At 48.0% G+C, this 11,020-nt stretch overlaps 1 protein-coding gene across 1 annotated transcript; it reads right to left on the bottom strand.

Moving 5' to 3' along the window:
• Positions 1-3,588: 3,588 nt before the first annotated feature.
• Ift22 (intraflagellar transport 22) lies at positions 3,589-10,713 on the bottom strand. The gene is made up of 5 exons (XM_027416214.2): positions 10,517-10,713; positions 6,261-6,337; positions 6,034-6,123; positions 5,496-5,698; positions 3,589-4,431 (listed from the first exon to the last, which is right to left on the bottom strand). The coding sequence occupies exons 1-5, from the start codon at positions 10,553-10,555 to the stop codon at positions 4,283-4,285; spliced, it is 558 nt and encodes a 185-aa protein (XP_027272015.1). The 5' UTR covers positions 10,556-10,713; the 3' UTR covers positions 3,589-4,282.
• Positions 10,714-11,020: the final 307 nt, after the last annotated feature.

The raw sequence follows: 11,020 nt of genomic DNA, 5'->3' as shown, positions 1-11,020 counted from the left end.
CTGAAGTTACAGATGTTTGTAAGCTGCCACATGGGTGTTGGGAACCAAACCCAGGTCCTCTGCCAGAGCAGCAAGGATAGCAGAGTCATCTCAAGCCATTTAGTTTTGGTTTTAAAAACAGAGACCAAGGGATATCCTCCTGCCTCTGTGTACACAAGAGCCTTGGTACCTGCACCCATGTGTATATGCACCATACACATACTAACAAAACATGTATTTATGTGCCCTGTGCCCTGAAAAACTGTTAGAGCAATTACCTGACCTTAAACACACAGAGTATAGTGATCTCCAGGGGCTTTGTCTGATCAGTTTTAGGAATGTAAGCCTGGCATGGTTTTCTGTGCAATGGGCTGTGCTTCAGAACCCTTCCTGTCACCTTACTGGTTCAAAGAAACATGATGCTCCTTCTTCCTGGAGACACTTATAAGCCATTTTCTGACTGGATGCTTATTCACCCTGTGGTGGTTCCCAGTGGTGGCAGTCAATTTTCTGTTACTGTAACAAAATACATAAGGTAACTTTTAAGAGAGAGGTTGCTTTTGGATAATGGTCTCCCAGGTTTCAGTTGGTGGTGAGTTGTGTGTTTAGGCCTGTGGAAAGAGATGTGCCATGGTGGAAGCAGAGGGTGGGGCAAATCTCCCCCTTCGTGGCCACAGAGAAGCACACAAAGCCTGGCATTCCACGGTGCCCTCAAAGGCCATGCTTCCTATGACCTAAGGCCTCCTGCTAGGATCAGCCTCTCAAAAGTGTCCACCTTCCAACAGTACCCGATGGATGGCCCAGCTTCTAACCATGGGCCTTTGGGCCAATTAAAGTTCCATGTTGTGGAATACTATTTTAACTAGGCTGCAGAATATTTAACTATGTGAAGGTGTGTTTTGTCTATGCCACACTTGTTTAATGATGTAAGGATGTGTTACTTGTGTTTGGGTTGCATTTGTTTCACCTTGCCTGCCTAAGGCATCTGATTGGGCTAATAAAAAGGAATGGCCAATAGGTAGGCAGGAGACGGATGGGCAGGGCTGGCAGAGAAAATAAGTAGGAGATATCTAAGCTCCAGAGAAAAGAGAAAGAAACACTCCCAGGGCCAGAGCCAGGCATCAGCCAGCCACGAGAAGCAGTGAAAGTAAGATATACACAAGAAAAGTTAAAAGCCTCAAGGCAAGAAGTAGATGAATACAAACAGGTTAAGTTATAAGTAAAAGCTAGCAAGAAATAACTAATAAGTCTCCATGTCTTGATTTGGGAGCTGGTTGGTGGCCCAAAAGAAAATTACAGCACTGTGGTGACAGCTGCTTCACTAGTTCTTGGCTCTGAGGTGACACTTATCCCCACTCACTGGATTATAAAGCAGTATGAAGAGCAGAGGTCTGGGATTCAATCCTATCCCTGTCTCTCTTGCTGGATCTCCTCATACTACAAGAGTGATACAGCCTAACAGGAATGCAGGCGGCCACTAGAGGCCAGCAGTAGCAAGAGACAGCCTTAGTGATGGCACACACCTTTGATCACAGCACTGGGAGGCAAAGGCAAGCAGATAATCTGAGTTCATGGCTAGCCTGGTTTAAAAAGTGAGTTCTGGGCCACCCAGAGATGCACAGTGAGATGTCTAACTGCTTCCCCTCCAAACAACAAAAACAAATAGTAACTCTCTAGGATCATCTAGTGTGATTATGACCCTGGGGGACATCTTGATTTGGACCCAGTAGGTATCAGTTTTGGACTCCTGACTTCCAGTATTGAGAGTGGAGCCCCAACATGAGAAGAGATGAAGGCAACACTCTTGCTTATTTTATTTTTATTTTCTGTGACCGTGTGTGTGCCCAAGTACACTTTCAAGTGTGCTGTAGGGTGTACGTGTGCAGATCAGAGGGCAGTTTGCAGGAGTTGGCTCCTTTCTGCCACCATGTGGGTTCTGCTGATCAAATTCAGGCCATCGGGCTTGGCAGCACACGCCATCACCCGCTGAGCCATCTCACCAGCCTTGTTAACATTAGGAATGTTCCATCAAGTTACCAAGAATGGTGACTGCAGTGAATGCTGGGACCCAATCCTGTTAACCTGTCCTAACATATGCAGGTTTTGCTTGTTATTTAGAAATGATCCAGGGTCTTATGTAGCCCAGGCTAGCCTTGAAATGGCTACATAGTTGAGGCTAACTTGGGGTCCTGACTCTCCTGCTTCTTATTTCCTGACAGCTGTGATCATAAGCATGTGCCAAGATAACAAGCTTCCTTTGTATGTGTGTGTATGTGTGTGCACATGGGTGTGAAGTCTAGAGGACAGCCTTGGTAACGGTCCTTCAGGCACCACATCTGTTTTGCTCTCTCTCTCTGTGTGTGTGTGTGTGTGTGTGTGCGCGCGCGCGCGCGCACACGCCCAAAGGCAATAATATATTCTTTGATCACAGTCCACTACAGCTGAACCCAGAGTTGGCAGATTCCAGCTTGTCCAACCAGCCAGTTTGCCCTGTTTGGAGACTCTGAATCCAGTACTCACTATCCGCTTGTGTGGCATCTCACTGAGCCATCTCACCAGCCCACACCTTTATTTCTGAGGCAGGATCTCTACTGCCTTGAAGCTCACAAAACAGAATAGGCTAGCAGCCAGCAAGCCACAGGTTTTGCCTGTCTCTGGCTCCCAGTGCTGGGATTTGACAAGTACCTGTCATAATGCCCAGTGTTTTTACACAGGGACTCAACTTGGATCCTCATCTTGCAAGTCAAGTGTTCTCCCAACTGAGCCATCTCCCAGCCCCTTGTGTTCCTTTAAAAAGACACTTTGTATGGTTTTCTTTCTTTTCAGTTCTAGAAATGGAACTGAAGGTCTCCTACCTGCTAAGCTAGTGACCTATTTCTCTACCACACCCCAGGCCCTCACTAAGCACATTCTCTACTGTGGAGCCACACAACTGACCACCCCCTTCAAAAAGGGCTTATTTGTGTATGTTTGTGTTTGTGAGGTGTTTTGAATACCTGTCTCCTAACTGATGGCACTGTTGGGAGTTTTAGGAAGTGTGGCCTTGCTTGAGGAGCGATGCCCACAGAGGCGGGCTTTGGTGCTGTTCTCTGTTTGCTCTCTCTGACGTGTCTGCAGTCTGGTCTGTCTCTGACGTGTCTGCAGTCTGGTCTGTCTCTGACGTGTCTGCAGTCTGGTCTGTCTCTGACGTGTCTGCAGTCTGGTCTGTCTCCTGTCCCTGTGTCACGCCTGCTGCTTGCTGCACATCTCCCTGTCTTGATGGACTACTATCTCTGTGGAACCATGGTGTGTTGCCACAGCAACAGAAAAGTAGCTAATATAGTCTGTGTGTGTGTGTGTGTGTGTGTGTGTGTGTGTGTGTGTGTGTGTGTCCTTGAGGATCACAAGAACGCACTGGATCTCCTGGAGCTAGAGTTACAAGCATAGCTGCCCAGTGTGCCTGTGGGGATCTGAACTCAGATCCCTTGCAAGAGCAACAAGGGATCTCTTAACCGACCCATCTTTCCAGCCTGATTTCTGTTTAAAATTCTATACTGTGTTTGCATTGTGGGGGGTTTGGAGGAGGCCTATCTCTCCTTCTACCTTTAAGTGGGAATCTGGGGATTGAACTCAGGTTGTAGGCTTGGCAGCAAGTGCTCTTACCCCTGAGCCATCTCACTGGCCCCTGTGGTTTATTCTTTTATGGCAAATAGCAGTGTAGTTAATCCCGGAAGCAGCAGCTCTAGTACACGTGTTCTCTGTAAGAAACACCATAGCCTTTCTACATTCAGGGACATCAGAAATCACATCATCTCTCCACTCTGGGCCATTTCACATCCATTAATCACCAATAAACAGTTCAACCTGAAACACAGCACCACAAGGCTGCTGGAAGGATGCGTTTATGGTGTGACAGCCGAGACGGAAAGGCAGGCACCTTGTTGCTTGATGAGGGGGGTTGAGATAAGGACTCCCTCTGTAGCCCAGGCTGGCCCTGAACTCTGATTCCTCCTACCTCAGCCTCCCAAGGGCTGGGATCACAGGCATGTGCCGGCGTGCCTGACTCTCCCTGGTGCGTTCTAACAGATACGGAACCCTTGTACAGCAGCAGGAGAGGGCGCGTCAGCGGCTGGGTGGGATGCCAGCGGCTGGGTGGGATGCCAGCGGCAGGGGGGAGGCGGCAGCCGGGTGGGATGTCAGCGGCTGGGTGGGATGTCAGCCCCAGGAGAGGGCGCGTCAGCAGCCGGGTGGGATGCCAGTGGCAGGGGGGAGGCGGCAGCCGGTGGGATGCCAGCGGCAGGGGAGAGGCGGCTGCACGGGGACACTAGGTGATGATGAGCATCTCCTCCCGGTCTCTGCTCTCCGACAAGGAGCTGATGATGCTTTTTAAATACTTGATGAATTCCACCCGGACCTCCTCGGGGTCTTCCTCCAGGTTCGAGTGCACCAGCTTCAGCTTGTTCAAGGGGGGAGCTCCACAGGGGAAATGAGGCTAATTAATTAGGCTTCAAGGTTGAACCAGGAGCTCTTTCTAGCATGTAACAACCCAGGCTCCTGGAATACCACTTTTCTCCTTTCACTCTCTCTTTCTCCCTCGCTGCCTCGCAGATCTTGCAGTGTACCCTAGGCAGGCTTAGAACTCTCAGTCCTCCTCCTCAGTCTTGCCAGTGCTGAGAATACAGGAATGTGCCAACACACCCAGTGACATGCTGAACTCTTAAAAGTTTTAACCTGCTTCACACACAGGATATGGCATTGGTGGTGGCACACAGTTTTAATCCCAGCACTGGGGAGGCAGAGGTAGAAAGATTTCTTTGAGTTTGAGGCCAGCCTGGTCTACAGAGCAAGTTCCAGTACAGCCAGGGCTGTTACACAGAGAAACCCTTTCTCTAAAAACCAAACATAAAACTGAAACTGCCCCTTGGTGGCAATAGGAAAGATACCAAAGCAGGTACTGGCAGGTCCTTGCTTTTGTCTTTTGTGTGGTGCTACAGAAGGAACTAAGAGCCTTGTGCATATTGAACAGGAGCTCTACCACAGAGCTGCATTCCTAGCTCCTCACTGGTGGATTCTAGGCAGGGGCTCTACCACTGAGCCACACCCCAGCCCCTCACTGGGGGATTCTAGGCAGGGGCTCTACCACTGAGCCACACCCCAGCCCCTCACTGGGGGATTCTAGGCAGGGGCTCTGCCACTGAGCCACACCCCAGCCTCTCACTGGGGGATTCTAGGCAAGCACCTCACTGCTAATACATGCCTCTGTGAACACCTGGTATGTATGAGGTGCATATGCATACACAGGCAGACACACAAACATGATTAAGCCCCAATGTGGATGGCTTTCCTGAGAATGAGATCTAAGGTTGACCTATGGTTTTCAAATACATGTAGACCTATGCTTTCATGCACACCTACTTGTATACACACGTGTACACACACACACACACACACACACACACACACACACACACACACACACACACAGGAATGCTTGAAACAGTGGAGATGAGCAGGAAAAGAAAGTCTAGGGTGCTTACACAAAGCCAGGCTGCCCTTGTCTCCTCCAGAGCCCGGTTTGTGGTGGGCCACAAGCATGCAGTGACTGTCTTGGAGGAACTGCTGCTGGACAAAGCAGGAATACCACATTTCGATTTCCTTTAGGTGGCTTGGGATGTCAGCATTGAAGACGATCACCACTCCATGAGCATCCTTCATCAGGGCTGGCCAGCAGGACTCAAACCTTTCAGGTGGAAAGGAAGTCAAGAGCAAGCTGTAGGGCATCCTTGCTTCTCAATGTTGCTATTATTATTATTATTATTATTATTATTATTATTATTATTATTACAGCACTGGGAACTTCACACATGCTGTGCCACTGCTCTACCACTGAGCCACACCCCAGCCCCTCACTGGGGGATTCTAGGCAGGTGCTCTACCACTGAGCCACACCCCAGCCCCTCACTGGGGGATTCTAGGCAGGGGCTCTACCTCTGGCTTTACCTCTGAGTCACTCAACCCCAACCCTACTTTTTGTCAGTCATCTGTCAAAGCAGACCTGTGTTAAAGAAAACTTACTTAGAGTCACCACCACAATCCCAGAGCTCAAATTCACAGCCTGTGCCTTTGTTGTTGCTGGTGACATGTGGGTTCTCAAACTCTAGGATCCTAAAAATACAAACACCACCTTGTATTAGGAAGGACCTTTATTAGGAAGCAGTTTTGGAATACCACGCACAGCACCTAAGGTAGGGAATGAATGGTGTTTCACGGATGTTCTAGATATGTACATTGGACAGGCTCACCTCACACCTTGTGTTGGGTTGTATTCAGTGATGTCTGAAGATTCAGTCAGAAAGTTGGCCAACACTGTTTTGCCACTCTGAAAGTAAGAGCAAATAGAGCCCTCATCAATCATGTATGGTGGCACACACCTGTAACCCCAGCACTCAGGTGGCTGAGGCAGCAAGAATGCAGTTTCCAAGCCGGCCTGGGCTACACAGTGAGACCCTGGACTAGCTGTGGTGAAGCACTGGCCATGACTCCTGGAGATCTCTAGGACAGAGAGTTCTTGATGTCTGGAAGGATGCTGTCTTGTCCTAACGAAGTAGGCAGAACATGGGTTGGGTCCCAGTGTGGGCTCCCAAAGAAGTGGCTTCCTTCCATCTTGACATAAAGTCAGAGAATTCAAGCCTATTATTACTCCTTCAAGTATGTTTGGCCCAAGGTGTGGCTACTGTATGTCTTGCCTTGACTGCAGGAAATTTGGTCTAAAGTGTAGCTAATGGCTACCTCATCTTGACTAAGAATATGTGGTAACCAGTTGTTTTGGGTATTGAGAAGGTAATTACTCTTGCTTGTTCCTTGTATCTTGGCAAGGAAATCTTTTACCTTCTCCTTTTGATTGGGGGTATATAAGAACTTTGAGTAATAAACTTGGGGCTGATCCTGGTATTCACAGGGCACCTTCCCAACTCTATGTCTTGTTTATAGCCTGTTTCTTTTCTCAATCCACACTCTTCCAAGCATGGACTGGGCTAGCTGGAGGGACCGGATAACCCAGTATGCCTTTCCTACAGCCTGCTGGCACTCAAGTTAACTTATCTGAGAAAAGAAAACCAGAAAGCAAATAACCACAAAATCCCAGGTAAATGTGTATCCCACCACCCCTTCCCAGCTTCTCTCCATAGCTTTAGCCAATCAGTGTGTTACAGATATAAGGTCACAAAGAGGATCAAGGTCAATGCTAAGACCCAGGTTTGTGAATCTTGCTGGCTGGGTCACAAAGTCAGCAATCTACTTCTCCTCATGTATTTTGTAAGTAATCATAATTCCTATAACAAGTCAAAAGGACAGTAAGACAGTCTTTCTGAACCCTCTACCCAAATCAGGTTTCCACCCACCCACCCACCCATCCATCCATCCACCCATCCATCCATCCACCCATCATCCATCCACCCATCATCCACTCATCCATCCATTCACTCATCCACTCATCCATCCATCCACCCATCATCCACCCATCCATCCATCCATCCATCCATCCATCCACTCATCCATTAAACCACCCAATGCACCTCCCCATCCATTCACCTTTCTACTCAACTACCCATCACCTTTCAACCATCCATCCAGTCAACTACTCACTCACCCATACCCATCTATCCATGCATCCAACCACTAATCCATCTATAATTCAACACCCATTCATCACCATCCATCCACCTCTCTACTCAACTACACACTCACGCTTGTCCATCCATCCATCCATCCATCCATCCATCCATCCATCCACTCAACTGCCCTATTACCCTTCCATCCATCCATTCTTCTACCCATTCACTCAACAACTCACTTACCCATCCACTGTGTTAAACACCAAACCTAGATTTGTAACATATTTTGCAAACTTTCTCCAAACCACAACTGTGCTGGCCTAGGACTCACTATGTTGATCAGGCTGGATTCACCTATCTCTGCCTCCTCAGTGCTGGAATTAAATACAGGTACCATTGTGCCCAGTCTGTGTGTGTGCCTGTGTATGTTGAGTGCCTGTGCCCACACAGGCCCGAGCTGTCCGATCTCCTGGCATTGGAACTTACAGGCAGTTGTGAGCCAGCTGGCATGGGTGCCTGTTGTGGAATATTAGTTTAAGATATGTTACATTTGTTTATGCTATGGAATATTTGTTTAATGATTCAAAGATGTGTTGCATTCTTTTTTTTTTTTCAAGACAGGGTTTCTCTGTGGCTTTGGAGCCTGTCCTGGAACTAGCTCTTGTAGATCAGGTTGGTCTCGAATTCACAGAGATCCTCCTGCCTCTGCCTCCCAAGTATGGGATTAAAGGTGTGCTCCACCACAGCCCGGTGTGTTGCATTCTTTTATGTTACATGTGTTTAACTCTGTGAAGCTGTGTTACTTTGCCTGCATAAAACACCTGATAGGTCTAATAAAGAGCTGAACAGCCAATAGCTAGGCAGGAGAGGAATAGGCAGGACTGCCAGGCAAAGAGTAAACAGGAGGAGAAATCTAGACTAGAAAAGGATGTAAAAAGGGGGAAGATTGGGAAGATTGAGAAAAGGGGGAGAGGAGGATGCTAGAGGTCAGCTAACCAGCCAGCCAGAGAGTAAGAAGGAAAGAAAGATATAGAATAAAATAAGATTGAGTTGGAGAGATGGCTCAGAGGTTAAGAGCACTGACTGCTCTTCCAGAGGTCCTGAGTTCAATTCCCAGCAACTACATGGTGGCTCACAACCATCCGTTATGAGATCTGGTGCCCTCTTCTGGTGTGCAGATATACATGGAAGCAGAATGTTGTATACATAATAAATAAAATCTTTAAAAATTTTTTAAAAAGAATAAAATAAGATTAAAAAGCCCAGAGGCAGCCAGGTGTTGGTGGTGAACACCTTTAATCCCAGCACTTGGGATGCAGAGACAGGTGGATCTCTGAGTTCGAGACCAGCCTGGTCTACTGAACGAGTGACAGGACAGGCTCCAAAGCTACAAAGAGAAACTAGAAACCCTGTCTCAAAAAAAGAAAAAAAAACAAACAATAAAAAACAAAACCAAAAATAACAAGCCAGAGGCAAAGAAGAAGAGAAACAGGATAATTTAAGTTAGAAAAGTTGGCTAGAAACAAGCCAAGGTTGGGCATTCATAAGAATAAGTCTCCATGTTTTTATTTGGGAGCTGGGTGGTAGGCCCCCAAAGAGAAAACAACAACAACAAACAAACAAACAAACAAACAAACTACAGGTGCTGGGAACCAAAGGAAGATCTCTGCAAGAGCACTATTCGATCTTAATCAGCGAACCATCTTTACAGCTCTGCTGTCATTCCCTTTAAGCTGTCTCCTCTTCTCTGCTCCATGCTAGCCTCTTAACCACTATGTAGCCCAGACTGCCTCAGACTCATGGCAATTCTCCTGTCTTAGTCTCCCAGGTGCTGAGTTATAGGCCTGCACTACCACATGTGGCTCAGTCTGTCCTAGCTTTTGTGCATGATAAACATCTCACCTAACTGAGGATTAGAATTCTTTTTGGTAGGTTTTATGTGTCCCAGGCTTGCCTCAGACTTGTGGCCAGGTCCCAGTCATCCTGACTCCACCTTCCAAATACTGGAACTGAGGCGTGTGCCACCATGAAAGTTTTATGTGGTGCTAAGGATTGAACCCAGGGACTCCTGTATGCCATTCAGCTACATCCCCAGCCTCCTAACTTAAGATTAAAAACACACCTTTGCCATATATTCACCTATGAATGTACAGTGGTTCTCATGTTTGGTCTATGGATCAATGTACAAAATACGAATTCCTACATTCTTCCCAGACCTAGTCAGGAACCATAACCAGGGTATTAGGAAATGGTGACACAGACCTCTAGTCCCAGTGCTCCGGAAGCTGAAGCAGGGGGATCTTGAGTTCAAGGTCAGCCTGAACTACATAGCAGGATGTCATCACCAAATGACAAAACTTAACACAAGCCAACTTTCTGAGCTGGGACCCAGAGATTTGAGCTTTAACTTCTGTCTGTCTATCTAAATTTGTTATTTGAGACAGCATCTCATATTGTAGTTCAGGCTGTCCCAGAACTCACTATGTGGCTCAGGCTGTCCTTGAACTTGTGATGATCCTCCTGCCTCTGCCTCGAGTCCTAGTATTACAGGTTTGCGTCACTCCGCCCAGCTTCCTTCTACAGTTAACTTATCTGCATATTTAGTTTTTGCCCATCTGGACTTTAATTTGGTGTACAGTGTGAATCACCTATGTAGTAATTCCCTAATAATTAACAGCCACCTGCTCCAGGACCCTGTATTGACAAATCTAGTTTTCTCATCCCGAAGACATACTCCTTTTGCGGGCAAGGTTCGGAGGGGAGTCGCGAGGCGCCCTTCTCTCCCGTTGCCCTTCAGACCTGGGTACCTCAACATTCCCCTCCGCTACCTGGGTGGGATGAACCGGAGGCCTGGAGGCTCCAGGTCAAGGCCAGCTGCCGCCCCAGTGGGGATGCTGGTCCCAAAGTCGCAACCCCAGTTCTGGGAGCCCCGAACCCGGCCTCACCTCGCAGGGCCCCACGAAGAGAATCTTGGCCTTCAGCATCGCTGCCCGTTACCGAGAGCCGCGGAAGCCCACCGCCAAAGCGCGCCGAGATGCCCGCCGCGTCAGCCAGGAGGGCCACACACTCTGATTGGCTGATCGGTTTCCACGACGACCGGGAACAGCTGCGCAGAAGCCCAGGAAACTCCGCAAGTTCCCGAGTCTGGACCGGCGGGTCTACTATGGAAGCCGAGGAGGACCAAAAGAAGAAACGCAAAGCTAGTTCGACTGAGCATATTCTAAGCACTCTGGAAGGGTTGGAATGCTCAGGCTCCAATCTGCTGTATTTCTCCCGGTCACCGTGAACGTTCCAGGGAGTCAAGGAGCTACTAAGCTGGGCTGGAAACTAGAACTGTAACTTTTTCCCCCTCTTTATTCCTTTTACTGATGATTGAAACCCGGAGTTCCATTCATATTGGTGTTAGCCTGTGCTACACCTACAGCCCAATTTCTGCAGATTTAAAAAGG

Source organism: Cricetulus griseus, chromosome 4 (assembly GCF_003668045.3).
Source record: "Cricetulus griseus strain 17A/GY chromosome 4, alternate assembly CriGri-PICRH-1.0, whole genome shotgun sequence".
NCBI classification, from domain to species: domain Eukaryota; kingdom Metazoa; phylum Chordata; class Mammalia; order Rodentia; family Cricetidae; genus Cricetulus; species Cricetulus griseus.
This window is presented reverse-complemented; position numbering and strand designations above follow the sequence as displayed.